This window comes from Neoarius graeffei, chromosome 10 (genome assembly GCF_027579695.1).
Source record: "Neoarius graeffei isolate fNeoGra1 chromosome 10, fNeoGra1.pri, whole genome shotgun sequence".
Taxonomy (NCBI): Eukaryota; Metazoa; Chordata; class Actinopteri; order Siluriformes; family Ariidae; genus Neoarius; species Neoarius graeffei.
In genome coordinates this window covers 84,513,623-84,534,437 of record NC_083578.1, presented here as the reverse complement: position 1 = coordinate 84,534,437, position 20,815 = coordinate 84,513,623, and the positions used below count along the sequence as shown (strand labels likewise).

Here is a 20,815-nt window from a genome sequence, read left to right as displayed (position 1 = left end):
ATCGGACGTTTTATGTAAAGTTTTTATTTATCGAATTTACAAAAAATAAAAATGCTCTCTTTCTCAAAATCCAGTGAATGCGGATAGAATAAAAGTTATTCCACTCAATCTCGTTGTACACTGCTTATAGCCGACTCGGTGCTTTGCGCCTCGTCAGCTATCAGCTCATGTACGACTCGATTTTGTGGAATAACGTGTGTGTGTGTGTGTGTGTGTGTGTATAGCTTGCACCATTTATTGCACAAGGTGGCCCAGTTTAGATCGTTCCTTCTGGACTAGACGGGGCTGGAGTGAGCTACACTGTCACTGACAGTCTCATTATTTTTATTGTTGGATCATTGAAACCTTATGCTTTGGAATTTATTATTATTACCACGTTCTTTCAAACAATATCCTCTCGGTTGATATTTTGATGGTGAAAAAGAGCACTGTTCCTGTCCAACACATCATGCTCATAAAGCCATTCAGTGAGTCCTCGTACCGTGGGGATGGTATCGGAGTAGAACTATTTCATCATCGGATGAATATAATCAGTCAGAGGAACTGTAATGATGATTGTACGGACTCTTCCGTCTAAGGGTAGTATCTCACTGGGCTGCAACAACCCACGACTAGTTGGAGACACAATTGCAATTAAAATATGCGGATTAGCGACAATTTTCACTTGGAATCACATTGATATTCGCATGTTTTACCGTAATTATTGTGTCTCCAACTAGTCGCAGGCTGTCGGAGGCCGGCTTTCCCTCGGCAGGCAGGGAAGTAGAGGAAGCCTCACGGAAACTGACTTGAGAAGGGTTTTTGCAGCTATTTTGAGAGAAATTTTGTCGCGCGATTTTTTTGAACATGTTCAAAATTTCAGCGACGAAGGAGCAACGCTTTGCGACTCGTGCGAGGAAATTGAGAAGCCCCGCGAATGTTTCAAGACACTTTTGAAACTCTCTCGTGAATGGCGTTCGCAAGCTGTCGCAGCCCAGTGAGATACTGGCTTAAGACATGAGTGGACAAAATGCATGCAGGAAAAATAAATAAATGCCCCCCACACACACACACACACCCACTCCTCGTCATCATGAGACGCCATCTTTCCTTGAATTTGCCAAGTGTCTGATTTGATTCAGCGTATCAAGATGACATTTTAGTTTTATAGTTGCGTTGAGATCAGATGTTTTACAGCACCATATGAGGGTTAAAAGTCTTCCAGTCACTAACCCAGAACCTTTAATCTCCGAGTCTGTTTAATAAATGGAAAACCCAACCACAGTTTGGCTTTAGTTTCAGCAGTGGCTTTCTGCTATATAAATAATGTCCCGGCTTTTTAATTACCATAGATCGTTAAGTCTTGTGCTCAAATGAGCATCAAGAGCCAGTGTTTTGTTTCTTTTTGTTTTTCGGAGATGTTAAGGATCTGAGAGACAACCCCACAGTCTTAAATGATTGTTTGGTGTTAAAACCATTTTCTTTTTTGTTTTAAAAGATCCATAACGTACTGTCCTCCTGTGACCGTTGTACTGAGGTGCTTTAGAGAAAAGTCACGACGCAGACAGTTTCATAATTAAAGCCATCATACTAGTTGAAATAAAAACTTGTGTTTCCCAGAAAAGAAGCGAGCCATGTTACAGCTGTTTTTCCTGCCTTCATCCTGAGCTTGCATCCAAGAGGAACTGACTCGGCAGAGCTCTCCGTGTTGTTTTACTGCTTCGTGTGAAGCTTTGCTGAGTGCAGGGAATTGTGTGCCTGAAGGAACACCTTTGTCAACATTGGTTTTTTCCACCTAAAAGATAACTGAACAGAAAACATCTTTGCCTTGGGGTCATGTTAAGAAATCAGGCAGCATATTTATTCATCAGAGTTCCTTGTTCCTGATTTCCTCAACATGATGACCGAGATGAACTACTGAGCTGGAGTTGTGATGACTTGTAGACGTGATTAGAGCTGGGGGATGTCGCTGTGTAATGCTAGGTTATGTTACACCATGATACACGTTTCTGTGATATCTCGCAGGTGTCAGCAGTACTTTCATAACCCTGGCTGAGTGAAAACGCTTGGTAGCGTGCTGTTATTGGAAAATGATCAATGACTAGTCTGTGTTATGGGCCATGACATAAAGCATGAATTACTGTTCCCATGATGACTTTTCCGTGTTGAGAAACAGCTTCACCTCCACTTGTTAGTGACAGTCGTAACCAGAGACTCCTTCCATAAACGCCGGAAACTTCTCCACATCAACATTAACACGCTTTTTAATCATTTCATGCAGAGCGTCTACTATACAAGTCCTGATAAGTTACGATAGAAACAATAACTTATTAGAATGAGCGCATTAATAAAAACCTGTGATTTTGATTCGCAGCTAGAACAACTGTCAAAGCTGCTGTTATTGGTAATTAATCAACAACACCTGATTAATCAGATCTGAGAATTCAGTAGAAATGTGATTTATAATGAGAAATAACCAGATTTGAGGTTAAAACGGGGTTTTTCTTTTAAAATAAATGTAGCAACAAATTGCTGGTACTTTGTTGGGAAACATAAATTGTGTGTTGTGGAATAAAATTAGGTCTCCTCGATAATTCAGTAAAATTAGTGCATGTGTAGGGTCGTAATGTGTGTATCAAGTTCAATTGCAAATGGGTTTGGTTTTTTTTGTTTGTTTTTTTTAAGTTCATGCTCCTTAATATTTATAGTCCCAGTTTCATCTGGTCTCAAATCTTCTTAATTAAAAAAATAATTTATTTTTTTTGTTCATTCAAATCAATATTTATACAGGAAAATCCAGTTTAGTATTGCTCGTTTAAATGGAGTACTGAATTTTTTTTTTTAAATTCAATTTTATTTCTGTTCATTTCTATTTTTTCACTTTTTAAAACATATTTTAATTAAGAATATTTATTCATGTTTGTCGTCCCAGTTTGACCTGATCTCAAACCTTCATTTCCCCCCCCCCCCCCTTTTTTTTAAATTTGTTTTTATTTCTTGTCCTTAATGCTAAATATTTATAGTCCCAGTTTCATCTGGTCCCAAATCTTTTTGTTTATTTTATTTAAATCAATATTTATCCAGGAACATCCAATTTAGCTTTGCTAGTTTCACTGGAGTCCTCAATTATTTCTTTTTTTTGTTTGTTTGTTTGTTTGTTTGTTTGTTTGGTTGGTTGGTTTTTTTACATTTTGTCCTTTTTTTAATTTTTAAATATCCATAAATATTTTAGTCCCAGGTTCACTTGGTCTCTCTCACACACACACACACACACACTTTTATTTCTATTTAGGAATATTTATTCATGTTTGTTGTCCCAATATCACCTGGTCTCAAACCTTCATTTTCCCCCTTCTTTTTATTTTTGTTTTTATGTTTTTTTTCCTTAATATTAATAAATATTTAGTCCCAGTTTCATCTCATCTCATTATCTCTAGCCGCTTTATCCTGTTCTACAGGGTCGCAGGCAAGCTGGAGCCTATCCCAGCTGACTACGGGCGAAAGGCGGGGTACACCCTGGACAAGTCGCCAGGTCATCACAGGACTGACACACATATGGCCCTTTTCCACTACCCTTTTTCAGCTCACTTCAGCCCGACACGTCTCGCGTTTCAACTACCTTAGAGCAGCACGACTCAGCTCGCTTCAGCCCTGCTTAGCACCCAAAACTCGCACGGTTTTGGAGTTGGGCTGAAGCGAGCCAAACCGAGCCGAGTGGGGCTAGGGGCGTGAGGAGACACTCCCCTGTGCACTGATTGGTGAGGAGGAGTGTCCTCATATGCCCACACACGCCCCGCGAGCACGCTGGGATCTGTAAACACCGTAAACCCAGAAGAAGAATTACGAATTACGAGAATTTCTGAAGCCTTATGCGCCTCGCCTCATCTATACGCTCTTGCCAGTATCTGTTGGCGTTGTCGGTGACAACAAGCCACAGCACCAAGACCAGCAACACTAACGACTCCATGTTTATTGTTTACTATCCGGGTCGTGAGACTACCGCTTAAAAGATCACTGATGTCACTATTTGCGCCGCCTAACGACATCACGTGACGTCCACCCACTTTCGCTAACTCCACTCAATGTGTCCACCCACTTCCAGCCAGCACGGTTCAGCGCGGTTGTAGTCGAAATGCAACTCCAACAGCCCTGCTCAGCTCGACTCAGCCCGACTCAGCACGGCATGGCTCAGCCCAACTCAGCCGCGTTGGTAGTGGAAAAGCGGCAAGAGACCCAGACAACCATTCACATTCACACCTACGGTCAATTTAGAGTCACCAGTTAACCTAACCTGCATGTCTTTGGACCGTGGGGGAAACCGGAGCACCCGGAGGAAACCCACGCGGACACGGGGAGAACATGCAAACTCCACACAGAAAGGCCCTCGCCGGCCACGGGGCTCGAACCCGGACCTTCTTGTTGTGAGGCGACAGTGCTAACTACTACACTTTTTTTTTTTTTTTTTTTTTTTTACATTTAAATCAATATTTATCCAGGAGCATCCAATTTAGCTTTGCAAGTTTCACTGGAGTCCTGAATTATTTTCTTTTATTTTTGTTTTCAATTTTATCTCTTTAATTTTGCCCTTTTATTTTTAAATAATTCATAAATATTTTAGTCCCAGGTTCATTTCATCTCAGGTCTTTTATTTATATATATAAAATTTTATTTTTATTTCACAATATTTATTCATGTTTGTAGTCCCAATATCACCCGGTCTCAAACCTTAACTTCCTCAATTTTTTAAAACTTTCGTTTTTTATTTCATTCTTTTTTTTTTTTCTTTTTATTGCGTTGTATTTATTTATGCACACTCCGCCTCTTGGACACGCGAACATTATGATTGGCTTATGAGACTATCCAATCACAGTGTCGCGGAAAAAAAAAAGGATGAAAGGTTAGCCAATAGCAGAACGGAGGCTGGATTCCGTCAGCCAGTCACATCTCAGGAGGCGGGCTTTGTGCGCCTGGGGTAGAAATGGTTGTTTGGCTGAAACGGCGCGATGGCGCCCTCTGTCGGTTGGCAGTGTTGTAGTTTCGCTTCCTAATTTTAGAAACTCGCAGTTTGTTTCGTGGTGCGCAGCTCGAGTGATTTCCTGGTTGGAGGGCATTTCTGTTTATCTGCGGAGCTTTCCGGAGTGATTTTGAGCGGAGGGAGTGTGTAAGATGCTCTCCGCGGTTCGGTGTGGTCGGGTTGTTCCGGCGGAGTGTTAAAGCGGGTAATGTGGGTGCAGTAAACATGGCCACAGCACGGGCAGGGACGGCCGGGCTTTAACGCGCTGCCTCCGGAATGCTGCTCTGCTCTGCTCTGCTCTTCACCAGGCTCGGTCGGTGCACAGCTCCGCGGAATCGGGATGTGACACTGCTGTAAAGAGTCGAAAGTAAAACCGAGGTGGGTTAAGTGTGTGTGTGTGTGTGTGCTTTATTCACAAGAGACACACATCCTGTGCACTAACGTTCGTCACGTGACCAGAGATGATGTTACATCAATGTCTGTGATCATGTAAATAAATAAATACTATTATTATTAGAAACGTATATGATTGTGTCACTAACACAACCCCAAATCAGAAAAAGTTGGGACGGCTGTATGTTGAAGTTTTTTAAATTTTTTTGTAAATAATCTTTGACCTGCATTCAGTTCAGAACAATACAACAGCATATTGAACTTTTATCAACCTCATGAACTTTTTTTTTTTCAAAAGAAACATTTCAATTTTCATTCTTGCAACACACACATTTCAAAAAAAAAGTTGAACGTTGTCCCTTCCTCCCTTCCTTCCTTCTCAGAACACTTGAGCTGTTTAAGGACTGAAGACTCTAAAGTGACGAAGCGTTTCAGGTGTTGTTCTGTCCCGTTCTTTATGCAGGAAAAGTTACGGGTTTGTAATTGTCATTTTGTTTCTCATTTTAAAATTCACCACATGTTCTCTATTCTTAGGTTTCAGTCATGTGACTCTTCTCTTCTTAGGAAAAGTTTTACCAGAAGTGAAATAGCTGGTGGTCTAAACGGCTGCCGTAGTGCAAACAACTAGCGATAAGTTATCAGAGTACGCTCGTAATCTAGAAGCCACTGCTCATTTTAGATATATTCAGATTGATTTGATTCCATTGCACATAGCAATCTCTACTGTCTGGGAAAGAAGGATTTATCGTATCGTACGATCTCGAAAACCACCCTTCAGTCGAGTTCCCCGACATCTCGAACTATCTGGTGTTGCAGACGTCCTTCTACACCGCAAAACAGATGAAAGCATGGAAGAGTATGGAGGCTTACAACTTTTTTTTTTTGTACATGGCTGGGTAAAGGACCTTGGGATCAAGTCGCTGCCGAATGAATCCTGGATTGTTTTTGCCCGTGTTTTTTAAATTTTAAGCTTTTTGTTCGCGTCTTTACAACGAAGCGCTGCAAGTTGAAGTGTAAACAAAGAACAGTCGGCTTGATTCTGACTTGTGTTGGCTCTTATCTCCTCAGCTAAATCATTCACAAAGATCATCAGAAACCCCTTTAAAGACCTGGATCTGAGTTAAACAAGACGGAGAAGTGATCACGGCGCATTGTAACTGTACGGCTGGGGAAGAATTTTGTCGCGACCTTCATGCATATGGACTTTGTGAGGAGCGAACAAAGAAACAGCTGGGGACTTTTTAAAAAAAAAAAGTACCGTAAAATAACGACACATAGCAAGAAAAGTACTTGGAGAACAGTAAGGACGTAGCTGAGAGGGAAATACAAACCTTTCACCAAGTGGTCACTGCAAACTCGAGCGTGCTTCGACTCGACTCCCTTCGATTTCAGTGAGAGGTTCGAAAGCCACCTTTCTCAACGCCTTTTTGTGAAATCCTGTGTTCGTTCACCCTTTTTGAGCGGAGCTCAGTGGAGCACCATCCCTAAGAAAAAATGGTAAACCCATCGAGTTTTTTTTGTGGTGTGTGTACCACCACTCAGACACCGCCTAGTGGCCAGTGTTAGTAATTACCACTCATAGACACTGCCTAGTGGCCAGTGCTAGACAGTAAAGAAATAAAACAAGAGACTGACTATGATATAAGAGAATTCTACAACCCAGAAACAGATGGGAGCTCCGCTTTTAGGCAGTGCCTAAATCTATATATTATTAGCTCACATGGAACCCTGAAGAAACTTTTTTTTTTTTTTAAACAGTTTTACAGTTTGATCAAGTTGAACAACCTAAAATAACGCAAGCGTAAGGCATTTTTCATGCGAGCAATGCACCTTCTCCGTACAAACGCTTTGTCAGCTGAGCTTTGGTAGACCGCCAGCTAAAGTTTTGAATAACTAATGAGGCGGATGTGACGTCACGTGAAACCCAACAATTGGGGACGGGGGGGACGAGCACCTTCTGCTTCCACAGCCACGCCTTTTGTAATGTGTACAGAATGTGGTTTTACACTGTCTTGTTGAAATCTCCCTGGAAAAAGATGTTATCTTGAAGGCATCATGAATTTAAGGGCTGGTCTGAAAGGTAACGTAAATGCGCTACTATATTTAAGGGCTGGTCTGAAAGGTAACGTAAATGCGGTACTACATTTAAGGGCTGGTCTGAAAGGTAACGTAAATGCGGTACTGAATTTAAGGGCTGGAATTAAAGGTAACATAAATACGCTACTAAGTTTAAGGGCCTGTCTGAAAGGTGACACAAACACTACTGAATTTAAGGGCTGGTCTTAAAGGTAATGTAAATGCGCTACTACATTTAAGGGCTGGCTTTAAAAGTGACATAAATGCGCTACTACATTTAAGGGCTGGCCTTAAAGGTAATGTAAATATGCTACTAAATTTAAGGGCTGGTCTGAAAGATAACGTAAACACGGTACTGAATTTAAGGGCTGGAATTAAAGGTGATGTAAATACGCTACTAAATTTAAGGGCTGGTCTTAAAGGTGACGTAAATGCGGTAGTGAATTTAAGGGCTGGAATTAAAGGTGACGTAAATGCGGTACTGAATTTAAGGGCTGGAATTAAAGGTAACGTAAATACGCTACTAAATTTAAGGGCTGGTCTTAAAGGTGACAAACGCGGTACTGAATTTAAGGGCTGGTCTGAAAGGTAACGTAAATATGCTACTACATTTAAGGGCTGGCTTTAAAAGTGACATAAATGCGCTACTACATTTAAGGGCTGGCCTTAAAGGTAATGTAAATATGCTACTAAATTTAAGGGCTGGTCTGAAAGATAACGTAAACACGGTACTGAATTTAAGGGCTGGAATTAAAGGTGATGTAAATACGCTACTAAATTTAAGGGCTGGTCTTAAAGGTGACGTAAATGCGGTAGTGAATTTAAGGGCTGGAATTAAAGGTGATGTAAATGCGGTACTGAATTTAAGGGCTGGAATTAAAGGTAACGTAAATACGCTACTAAATTTAAGGGCTGGTCTTAAAGGTGACAAACGCGGTACTGAATTTAAGGGCTGGTCTGAAAGGTAACGTAAATATGCTACTAAATTTAAGGTTCCTTTAAGGTTTAGATTAAATGCAAGTAAATTCACATTTTCACCGTTTGTGTAGATCGGGTTGTAAAACGTATTATACCTGTAAAATAAATCCCACGCTCCCCGTTAGTACAGATTAATTTCATGAACATTACTGAAACATGTACATTCTGTCCCTTCGTTAGAACTGTAGATCTTTGTATTCCTGAACTTTCCACTGACTGAACACATTCGGCCCAGGCTGTGATTATTTATAAGCCTGCTTCTTTTAGATTGATGTTTATATGAAACTCATTCCATTCAAGTGACCAGACAAGTCACTAAAGTAACTCGAAGACCCCTGTAATGTCATTTTCCAAAATGACATTACCAAAACACACTGGATGTGTTTCAGTTTCAAATCTCTGATGTAGATGATCACGTAAACATTGTGTCCAGGATGTAAAGTAGTGAACTTGAAGCATTCGGTACTGACTGACTGAATAAATACTTTTTCATGCTAAAATGTTCCTATTTCCTCATACTGTACTCTGTTTTGATATTAGTCTACAGTTTGTTGCGATCATGCTCGACAGTTTCATTTTTTTTTTTTTTTTCTCAGCATGTGCTTTTTTTTTAGTTCTGTTTTAAATGTGGTTAACAGCCCTTGTGTAAAAATGTTCAGTATGTCAGTAATGTTGAGAACATCAGATCAAAACATCCTTTCCTCTGTCTCAGTGGTTCTTATTTGGAGTTGTGCGTTTCACATGCAGTGCTTGTTAGCATTGATTTCCCAGATTAAAGTCATACTGGTCAGTAATTAAAAACTTAATGCATGGAAGGGGGCCGAGAGCGTGGTTGTATTTACGCTGCCAACTGACTTTTCCTTTCTTTCTCACTCTCCTCCCACTCCCTTTTTTTCCCCTTTCAGTAAACAGCTCGGATCGGTCTTTTTCACATCTGATTTGTATTATGCCTCGGTCACAACCGGCCGTGCGTGCTCCTACGGCCGGTCTACGTGCAAAAAACGCATGGAGGGCGCGCGTGTGACGTGCTGATTTTCGAGCCGCAGACCGGCCGCAGAGGTTCTTTGTCATGTCAAACTCTACGGGCGCTTACGTTTTTTTCAGGTTGCAAGACAAACTTGCGGCCAACGTGCGTCTTTCTCCACGAACAAAAAAAAAAAACGCAGCGATTTGGGAAACGCCAAAAATCGCACGGCCAAAAAATCGTACGTCCGGTTGTGACCTAGGCTTTATATGGATATCTTGCTCAGAAATGTTTATCTGGTCATTTGTCTCTAAACACTCCCATTTGATTTTCCCAAGTGAGACATGAATCATGAAAGGTAGTCAGGAGAGTCGAGATGAACTTGATCATCTTATTTGTTTGTAGATGGATGTAATTAAAAGTTGAGGATGTTTCTTTCTTTGAAATGAATACAAGGAGTTTTTTTTTTTTTTTTTTTAAAGATTTTTTTGGGGGCTTTTTCACCTTTATTGGATAGGACAGTGTAAAGACAGGAAATGAGTGGGAGAGAGAGACGGGGAAGGACCAAGAAATGACCTCGGGTCGGAATCGAACCCGGGTCCCCGGATTTATGGGCTGGCGCCTTATCCACCTGAGCCACGACGCCCCCAATACAAGGAGATTTTTTGGGAAATCTGTAATAGCAAAAGGATGCAGTCGATCCTGGATTCAGGAAAAAAAAGTACATTTATTGTACCTTTTTAGAGGTACAACGGCTTGTCACTGGGGCAGAACCCACCTCTGTCTGTATCTTTCTCTCTTTCTCTTTTTAACCAAAATGGTTTTCCTGCCTTAGTTGATTTATTTCCATTTCACACGTATGCAGCTGTTGTAAAGTTCAGTGTGTTTGTGTAGAACTCTCTGACTGACTGTAGGTTCGTTACTCGACAATGTAGAAATCATAAAATAGAAATCTGTAACAAAGTTTGTATGAAGAAAACAATAGGGTGCCAAGACTTTTGAATAGTACTGTTTTTTAATTTTATATAGATTTTGGTTGTATTATACACCTGTATGTTTTAAACCCCCAGACAGGATAATGTTTGAGTTTAAAACTATTGTTTAGTGTGTAGGTTGAGGGCGTTTATACAGACATGGCAACCTGTAACTGAATCAGTGCAGCCGGTCTGTCATGAAGCAGCGCTTTTTTTTTTGTTTGTTTGTTTGTTTGTTTTTTTTAAATAAACCTAGAGGTGAATGATGTAACAAAAAAATATGTTTACCAGCTGGGAGGTCCATATGGTGAAATACTGTGACCGAGGTCTTGAAAGTACTGAGCGAGGCCCTCTGGGCCGAGGTCAGTATTCAAGGCCGAGGTGACGGTATTTCACCGTATGGACCGACCTTAAGCTGGTAAATAATATATTTATTTTTTTCGTTACCAAATTCTAACAGAAAACGAGAGCGCCCGAAAGGGAAAACCGAGCCGAGCCGCCATTTTCGAATCCTCATTCACGGCTGTAATGCAAATGGCTTCCTCCTCGGTATACAAGTGCACTTCCATGGCAGGAAAAAAAAAACTACATTTTGCTGCCTATGTAGTCCCCTATTTATACAAAATTGAGTCATTCAGGATTCAGCCATGTTTTTGCTCGGCGTCAGCAACAGTTAGAGGTTTTAGCTTTCTCATGAAATGTTTTCTTTTATTTCTTCTTCCTCAGGGTAGTAAAACTCGCTTTCGCTGTGAAGACTGTCGTTATCGCTATCCATGCTGTAAAATTAATGCTATTCTCCTGACAAATGCTGGCAAAAATGTATAAGATTTTTGATAATCTCATAAATAAATCTTATAAAAAAAGATCCATGTTGACAAAAAATGCTACCATGTTTGTTTTTGTGAACGAGCGAGTCGCCAGAGGTCCGTAATCGGGGTCCGTAACTGGGGTCCATATCGTAGGATACAGACCTGCTCACCAGCCAATCAGAGTGCAGGATTTGATGGAAACCGGACCATGAAAAAAATAAATATAAATATTTTGCACAGGACTGTGTTCTGCTCCTAGTTTGTTCTGTTCTTTCAGGATTTATCGCGCATGTTGCTCTGAGTGGTGTGGGTTTTTTTTTTTTTTTGGAATGCTCGAGTTGTTTGAAACCAATCTGGGTTTTCTGTGTCGAATAAGGAAGTGGCTTCAGCTGTAAGAAAATCAAACACCTTCATGAAGGAGCTAACTCGAATGCGAGCAGAAAAAATAAAACAAGGTTCTTAAGCAAACTCTTCCATCCTCACTTCCAACTTTGTAAAATGCGTTTTAAATACAATCGTGAATTTCTCTGGAGTTTTCAGGCTGAGTTCCTCTCCTCGTATTCTTTAACCGCTCATTTCCTCGTTGTTCTTGAAGCATTTGCTTCTATTTGTTAACATTTTTCTTGATCTCGAGGAGACAGTAACTAACGCCTTTTCTCTGTTTGAACAAAGCAGAAACGGCACAAAAATTAACCATACTGAAGACAGATTAAGCCTTGCTTTCAGGAAAGACGGTGTCTGTCTGACCCCAGCTGTAATTATCACGTCCTGTGTGAAGTCATGCACAAGGGGTCTGTAAACAGTACGCGTACCATACTTCAACAGCGGGGGGATATAAAATAACTTGCAAAGCAGTAAATGAAACCGAGACTAAGAAAACAGCCAAGACATAATGGCGGATACGTAGTGAGGGATGCTTTTAGGAACTGAAATAAAAGATCAAAAAGCCTAATTTTTGTGGTGCTAGTTTGTAATATATGCTCATTCTAACTTGCCCGGTCGGGCATGTCGGGGACATATCCCACTTGCCTGAATGCATGTTTCACTTGCCCTGGGCAGTCGGGCAGTGCGTAATGTCGAGCCCTGCTTTTGTTCTCTACCTCAGCCTTTGTCTTTGACATTTGCCTCTTTCTCTGTCTATTTGTCTGTCTCCATCCATCCGCCTGTCTGTTCACCTATGCAAATCGACACAGCTGCATGCACATATTCCATATCGGTGACACCCCAGACGGGCCCAAGACAACATTTTCAATTTTCCAAAACATGGGATTAGTGCTAATCCAACACATTATTCATTTCCTATGGGCTACATGCTCGCACTAGCACACCGCGTGCACCCTCTGCAGGGATTCCCCTCCCCCACTCGCCTGAGAGTTTCGATTGTACAGGACCTCGAAAAGCACCGTTCGGAGGAAATCAGGTTCATGGCCAATAACTGCTAATTATATACTGCTTGTGAATGTGTATGTACCTTTTGGCTCATTATTGGACCTTGAGGCCCAATAATGATCCGTAGATTAGATAGAACTTTTATTGATCCCTTTGGGAGGGTTCCCTCAGGGAAATTAAAATTCCAGTCGCATCATTACAGGATAAACAGGGAATAGAAAAAAAAAGAGAACTTCTAGATAAATTAAGTCTTTACATATACAAATATATTCAAGTTATGAAAAAAAGTCCAGCAGGAGAGATGTTGCACGTTGTCCAGTATTGCTTTTAGTCAGGCTAGGCTACTGCTCCTTCCCGTCCTCTGTCCTCCTGTTACCCTTCCTCCCCCCCAGAGAGGAGTTGTACAGTCTGATGGCGTGAGAGACAAAGGAGTTTTTAAGTCTGTTAGTCCTGCTCTTGGGAAGGAACATTCTGTCACTGAACAGGCTCCTCTGGTTGCTGATGACGGTGTGTAGAGGGTGACTGGCATCATCTATGATGTTCAGTAGTTTATCCGTAGTCCTCTTCTCTGCTGCCGTCACCAGAGAGTCCAGCTTCACGCCGACCACAGAGCCGGCCTGCCTGATCAGTTTGTCCAGCCTGGATGTGTCCTCCTTGGATGTGCGGCCCCCCCAGCAAACCACGGTGTAAAACAGGACACTGGCGACCACGGACTGATAGAACATCCACAGAAGTTTCCTCCAGATGTTAAAGGACCGCAGCCTCCTCAGGAAGTACAGCCTGCTCTGTACCTTCCTGTACAGGTGGCCTGGTGTTGCAAGTCCAGTCCAGCTTGCTGTCCAGCCACAGCTCGAGGTACTTGTAGGAATCCACAGCCTCCACCTCGACTCCCTTGATCAGAACTGGTCGTGACCTCGGTCTGGACCTCCCAAAGTCAATGACTAGCTCTTTGGCCTTCAAGGTGTTGAGCTGCAGATGGTTCCTGTTGCACCAAACAGCAAAGTCCCTCACCAGGCTCCTATACTCCTCCTCTCTGTCGTCCCTGATACACCAACACTATGGCTGTGTCATCGGTGAACTTCGGAATGTGACTGCTTGGAGTTGTAGCAAAAGTCTGTGGTGTACTGGGTGAGGAGGAGAAGGGCCAGCACTGTGCCCTGGGGTGCTCCGGTGCTGCTAATCAGTGTCAGACGTGATGTACTGCGGCCTGTCTGTGAGGTAGCTGGAGATCCAGGTGACCAGGCAGGGGTCCACTCGCATCCTGTTCAGTTTGTCCTGAAGGGCTGGATGGTGTTGAAGGCACTCGAAGTCCAAGAAGAGGATGCTCACTGTGCCATTTTCCCTTATCCAGATGCGAGTGGGCTCGGTGTAGCAGGTAGAGGATGGTGTCTTCCACACCAACACCTGCCCGGTACGCAAACTGCAGACAGTCCTGGGCGTGTTGCACCTGAGGGCTGAGGAAGAGCTGCTCCAACACCATCAGATGTGAAGTGAGTGCCACCGGTCGGAAGTCGTTCAGCTCTCCGGGCCAGTTCTTCTTGGGAACTGGAACGATGCATGATGTCTTCCAGAGGGTGGGCACTCTCCCCAGCTGCAGGCTGAGGTTGAAGATATGTTGGAGTGGTTCACCCAGTTCAGCAGCGCAGGTCTTCAGTAGTCGGGGACGCACCTTGTCCGGGCCTGCTGCTTTCCTGGGGTGAAGCTTCCTCAGTTGACCTATGACCTGGTCTGCAGTGATGCATGGAGGAGTCTGTGTTGAGGTGGAGGGGGCTGCTGCGATGACTGGGGGGAGGTGTGTTGAGGGAAGGAGAGATGGCTGCAGTGAGGGGGAGGGTGGGCGGAACGTGGACTGGTTGACCTGGTTGAAGTCATTCAGCTCATTCGCCCTCTCCACGGTCCCCCCTACGACTCTGGTCTTTTGTGTTGTGGCCTGTGATGGTTTTCACACCTCCCTCATGCTGTTCTCCAGCTTCTGCTCCACCTTTCTCCTGTAGCTGTCCTTAGCTTCACTCGCGCAGCATTTCACCTCCTGCTGTGCTGCTTTCATCGCCTCCCTATCCCTGCTCCTGTAGGCGGCCTTCTTCCTGTTGAGGACAACTTTGATTTCCTGTGTTACCCATGGCTTGTTATTAGGGTAACACCGTACAGTCTTAGGCTACATCCACATGACAACGGCAACGAGATGTTATTAAAAAAAATATCGCGTCCACATGGGCAATGGATCAGTAAAATATCAGGTGCATATGGCAACGCAACGCTTGCTGAAAACGATGCAATACAGATGCCACACCTCTAGGGGCGCTGTAAGACGGTCCCTTCGGAGACAGCAGAACAATAGAAGTAAGGACGCATGCGCATAAACTATTATGCGCGAGACTTCATATTAGCCACAAAGTCAGAAAAATCTGTTCGTAAAATTACATTATAATGACCAAATACAATGAAAAGTATTTTTCCAGTCTCACCTGTGAAAGGTAATCCCATGTGATCTCGTTTGGACGGCAAACCTGTTGGTACAGTTAAACGTAGCACATGAATGAGGCATCTTTATTCTCCGCTTTGACCCATCCAATATGGCGGCGAGGATGACGTATGATTCTACGTGGAAGGCGGCGTCTTTAATGCTCCGGAATAAATTGAATGCTACACGTTGATGGAGTAATTTGTCCTTCTACGCCCTTTTTGAGGAATGTATTGTAGGACTTAAACCAACATCTGAAGAGGTGAGATCGCTTTTTTTTTTCCCCCTATTTTTGCTGGCGGGATTGACTCTGCCCTAAGGGCTTCTCTCTCTCTCTCATTTTGCACCATTACACAATATTCACAGTGAAAATATTTTGTAAGCACGTTTCATGAACCAAGTTATAGGATTTGTTGACAACTCGCATCGAGTTCATTACACTTCTACCCGGCGTGAAGCACGTGGTTGTGACATCATCGTAAACAAATCCGTTCTGCTCATCCAGACAACTTCGCAACGGCGCCGTTGCCAGATCTTTTCACTCTGGAACCCGTTCTCAAAAGATTTCGTTTTGGGGCACCCAAAACGCCGGTGCCGTGTGGACGCCAGGCCGAAACGATAAACAATTTTATTGGATTCACCTGAATCCGTTGCAGTGTGGACAGGGCCTTAGTGGGGGAGACTACGGCCCAATCCCAATTCTAATTTCTACCCCTCCCCCTTCCCCTTGGCCCTTCCCCTTGGCCCTTCCCCTTGAAACTGAGCTACAAGGGATAGGGCTTGAAATTCAACTCCTACGTATTGGGATAGCCCTTCAACGATCGCATACGTCATCGCGTACCTCCGTCAGCGTTTACGTTAGCAAAACGCGACCAAATGCGTCATTGGCTGCGACCAGCCGCTACAGTCAGAGCCAGAGGCAGAACCAGAAATCTCTGCTGGCAGGGTGTGATTTGTTAACTAACACCACTGAATGGGATATCTTTGGCGCTTCGTGCACCACATCCGACAGAATGAGGTGTCAGAACACTCATGTAAACAATAAAAGCGAGAATAACAGAACAAAACGTACGCAGTCAAGCAACCGAAAACAATACTCACTCCCAAAGCTTTTTAGCAGCAGCTTGGATTTCAGAAATCGCTGCTCATTCTCAGCTCAAAAGCGAATCAAGCGGCGCGTTTCCTCTGGATAACAACTTAAAACACGTAAATAATGGAGAAAATACATTTATGACAATCTTTCGCCGCGGGAACCGCCATCTTTCTGAAATCCGCATGAAATCTCGCTGAAATCCGCATGGCATTGTGGGAAATCACTCAAACCCCTTCGTTCGGAGTCAGCTCCAGGAAAATCTCCGTTTGGAGGGGTACAGAAGCCCTACCCCTTCCCCTACCCCTCCGCGTTAACTGGGATTGGGATACCCCTACCCCTTCACGTGAACGCGCAAAATGGAGGGGAAGGGCCAAGGGGTTGGTCCAAGGGGTGAAATGGGATTCGGCCTACGTCTGCACAGAAGTTGAGGTATATTGTTAGAGGGTATATTGGTGTAGATTGTACCTTGGGGGACAGAACTGGACTCCTGCTGTACCCCTGTTTCTGACGGTGTATAATGCCAATATAAAGTAAAAATCATGAAGGCAAGTTACAAAGAGGCTGAAGACCTCAGAAACCACAGTGAAAACAAAAGACTTGCTTTCCTATCTACAACTGTGGTGATGCTGCCAGGAAAAACATATTACAGTGAGGGACTGATGTAAACACGGGTTAGGTCTGACGTGTGTGTGTGTGTGTGAAAAGATGTGATGACAAAAAAACCTGATCAGTTTCGAAGTATTAGGAGTTGCGGGCCTGCATTTAAAAAAAAAAAAAAGTAAATGCAGCCATGGATTCACAGTAATGTATCTTTTTGACCCAGTTTAATCAGGTTGTCTTACCCACTCCGTTATGTTCAGCACTCCTTTTCGTAAAAAAAAGAAAATGCTAATGAATTCTGTGAGCGTTCTACAAAGCAGGATTCATCTGTTAGTGAGCTAACTGGTTTCAGTCTTGGGCCCAAGCCAAAGTAATTTTGTTCACCCCGAATGAAAGCAGCTATAAATCAAGTGCAAACTAGTTCGCTAATTCTCGAGTCTGACTTCGTGATCTTCTGCCCTCATGATCTTTAGGCTCACCCGAGCAGACTTTCCCTGAAGAATCCTCTGTGTTTGTGCTCAGTGTTGGGAAAAATTTCTTGCTTTTTAATGTGCTTCTGTTTTTTGTCCCCCCTCATCTTATCAGAGTGGAACCACTTTTACCCGAGTCAGGAATCGTCGCTGACATTGAGGTGGACGGCGTCCTCACGTCTGATTCAGACACCTTTTATCAGCTCAAGAGTCAGCCCATTACAGCCAGGTGAGTTCGGTACACACTAACACATGCAGTGTAAAGGGATGTGGGCGGACACTGATGGGGACCAGGAGGTTGTGAGGTCATCAGAGGAGTCTTCATTCAGAAGACCTACAACACACAATATGATTTTTAGTCGGGCTCTGGAAAAATCAAGGGGGGGGACATGTATAGTAAGTCGTTCTAATAAATATGATGGTTACGACAAAAAACAACAACCCAGATGTCGATAAAATAAATATTTTAAAAAAACAACCAAGCCTAATTATTTACTATTAGGTCTGATCGGATGGCTGCCACAGAACCACTGTTGGGCTTTAATAAATAATAGACTGCCAAATGCAGAAAAAAAAGACGTTTAGTGTATACACGTCAGTCAATCTCCGACTATCTCCTTTGTGCTGCTGTGTATCAGCCCTCTTCCACATACATGAGCTTACAGACGCAGATGATTGGTTTGATGGGGATCCCACATACTGTAGAGCAGGGCTTGCTCATTTTGCTCTCTTGGACTCCTACTCATGCACGGCTGTGGCATTTTTATTTATTTTAAAATTCTGTTTTATGTTGTACTTTCCACATGTCTAATTAATTTGCTGCTGTAACATTATTGATCCCAAGCTTGGAAATTATGGAATCAATTTTGTGCCAAAATGTTCATACAATACTTTTGAAATATCAAACAAAAACAACAAATCAAAATACAAAAGTCAATTTTTTTAGACTGGCAAACAAATTATTCGTGTAATCGTGCAAAATATCAGTCTATTACTCTTCAGAAACCTTTTATTTTTGTTCCACGTCTTTCTCAGTTTTGTTTGACGTGATTTATTTTGGTTGCGATTCCAGCTTTCTCGTTTGCGCTCCCTGACTTTTTGCTTGCAGTTTTGGCACAAACTTCCCATGTGGGTGGGCTGTCCAGGAATGCATTCCCATTGGCTACCTTGTGTTTGACTGACAGCTACGCTCAGCCATTCCCTACTCGGATTCTGGCGGACTGTTTGACGAGTGACCGATCCATTGACGGTAAACAAGGATCGAGTGGACTTCAGTGGCGACTATGATATTGAATTAATTCAACAAAGTGTAAATTCAATATCATAGTCGCCACTGAAGTCCACTCGATCCTTGTTTACCGTCAATGGATCGGTCACTCGTCAAACAGTCCGCCAGAATCCGAGTAGGGAATGGCTGAGCGTAGCTGTCAGTCAAACACAAGTTAGCCAATGGGAATGCATTCCTGGACAGCCCACCCACACGGGAAGTTTGTGCCAAAACTGCAAGCAATAAGTCAGGGAGCGCAAACGAGAGCTGGAATCGCAGCCAAAATAAATTACGTCAAACAAAATTGAGAAAGACGCGGAACAAAAATAAAAGGTTTCTGAAGAGTAATAGACTGATATTTTGCACGATTACACGAATAATGTTTGCTAGTCTAAAAAAATTGACTTTTTTGTTTTGTGTTTGTATTTTGATTTGTCGTTTTTGTTTGATATTTCAAAAGTATTGTACGAACATTTTGGCACAAAATTGATTCCATAGGAAATTAAGTAAATCTAATCTATCCATCATTTGGGATTCATGCTTGCGTTCTCCCTTCAACAGAGGGGAAGTCCGTGCCACCCCACCCCCCAAAAAAATGTCAGGCAAAACAAACCTCGCCTGGTAGCACTTATGATGAATATGAAGGAAGATATCACAAAAAAAAAGGTACTCCGTGGGTCCATGCGGCCCTTGCTTATAAATAAAATAATTGTCTGATCCCCTGTCTGTACAGTAAATACAGCGTATACATATTTATTGTATGAGTCAGTAGCCACAAAAATGAAGCATAATCCAAAAATGAGCTATTTAAAAATCACAGAAGTAAACTATACCGAGTGTCTGTACTTTTATATTATTCTACTCTTACCGCTTAGTTTTCAAAACTGAAACCTCCGAACTGAGGCTGGCGCACGCGCGCACACGGTCACCATGACCCAAACTCTTATTTCCTGGAAATGGCCCAGCGTTAGAGCTCAGTGGAACGCACTTTCCCTCTGTAATAAGCATAAACATGTCTGAAAGCAGTTTCTTTAGTCTAGTCAGTTTATGAATGCTGAACCGAATTGTAAACGCTCACTGACCATTTTAATCAGAACACGTGTATGCGTATGCACACTGCACGATTTGTTACATTTCTTGCAGCACGATGACGTAGTGGCTAGCGCCTCTATATGAGGCAGTAGACACAACAAAAACTATTTTGACTTTTTTTGGTGACCTTGACCGGATGACCCTCAAAATGTTGGAGGTTCTATTTGAGACCAATGCCCATCTATCCTGAAAGTTTCATGAAGCTTGATCCAGCCTTTTTTCCGTAACATTTTTAACAGAAAAGCAAAGAAACCCGACCGAAAACAATACCTCACCTCGCTTACTCCGTAGCAGGCGAGGTTTAAAAAAAAAAACACCAGGAATACAATTTGTCTAGCTGAAAAAGTAATTCACTCTTCCCGGAAGGAGAAAGGACGCGAGATGTGAAAGATTAATTACTTATGATGGTAGTTACTTTTATTTAGCTCACACAGCCATAGGCTGGTAAGCTATTGCCATCACGCGGCGTCCATGGCCCGTCCACATTTTCACAAAAATCACTCATCCTCCGAGTTTTCAATGGATTTTGATTCGGATTGTTTTGTTTGGAAGATCTAATTGTTCTCATGAAGAATAGCTTGGCTAATTATAAACGAGTCTGAGTTTTCATGGTACAGCTGTGTGAACGACTGCATCGCTGGTGAACTTTGACTCGTGAACGCACAAGGCTTGGTCTTGTGTAGCTGGATTGTTGACAGGAATGTGGTCTTTTTGGTCCGTTTAAACAACAACAAAAAAAAAGGAGCTACTTATTGTCAGTCACACTAGAATTTTGTTTTGCCATTTTTCTTTTGGCTGTTTAGAAAAGTTCACATCTCATCCACAGGTCTTTTGGGGTAAAACTAAAGGGGTGTTCACACGGCAACTTTTACTCCGGTGTAGCACCGGGGCTGCCCCGGTAGAGCGTTCACACGGTACAAAGTTATACCGGTGTAGCCCCTGAAAGCTGCTTAAACCGGTGCAAATCTAACCCTGCTCGGGAGGTGGTTTAAGAAATTTACTCCGGAGTAAATGCTAGTTTACGGGGCAGCACCGATATAAATTGGGACATCTGAACGCTACAGGGGTAGACTCGCTACGCGTGAGGAGGGTTCATTACATACTAGGGCTGTAACAATATGCGAATCGAAATCGCGATACGCAGAGCCACGATCCGTATCGCGATACAAGAAGGCAGAATCGCGGTACACCCTTTCAAACTTCTCCTCAGCCCAAGAACAGAGGTGCTTCCAAACTTCAATTTATGAATACTTTTT

General features: G+C 42.8%; 1 protein-coding gene across 7 annotated transcripts in view; it reads left to right on the top strand.

Moving 5' to 3' along the window:
- tfe3a (transcription factor binding to IGHM enhancer 3a) overlaps positions 1 to 20,815 on the top strand; it is a 96,681-nt gene that overhangs the window by 13,660 nt on the left and 62,206 nt on the right. For 5 of the 7 annotated variants that reach the window (XR_009655546.1, XM_060932452.1, XM_060932449.1 and 2 more), the window contains one exon: positions 17,316 to 17,429. Coding sequence is in view for 4 of the 7 variants with exons in the window: in XM_060932452.1 (XP_060788435.1) it covers positions 17,316 to 17,429 (114 nt within the window). In the remaining 3 variants the exon portion in view is untranslated. Of the gene's footprint in view, positions 1 to 5,071; positions 5,372 to 5,769; positions 5,862 to 17,315; positions 17,430 to 20,815 lie in introns of those variants that run through there. The other 2 variants (XM_060932451.1, XM_060932450.1) reach the window with 2 other exon arrangements.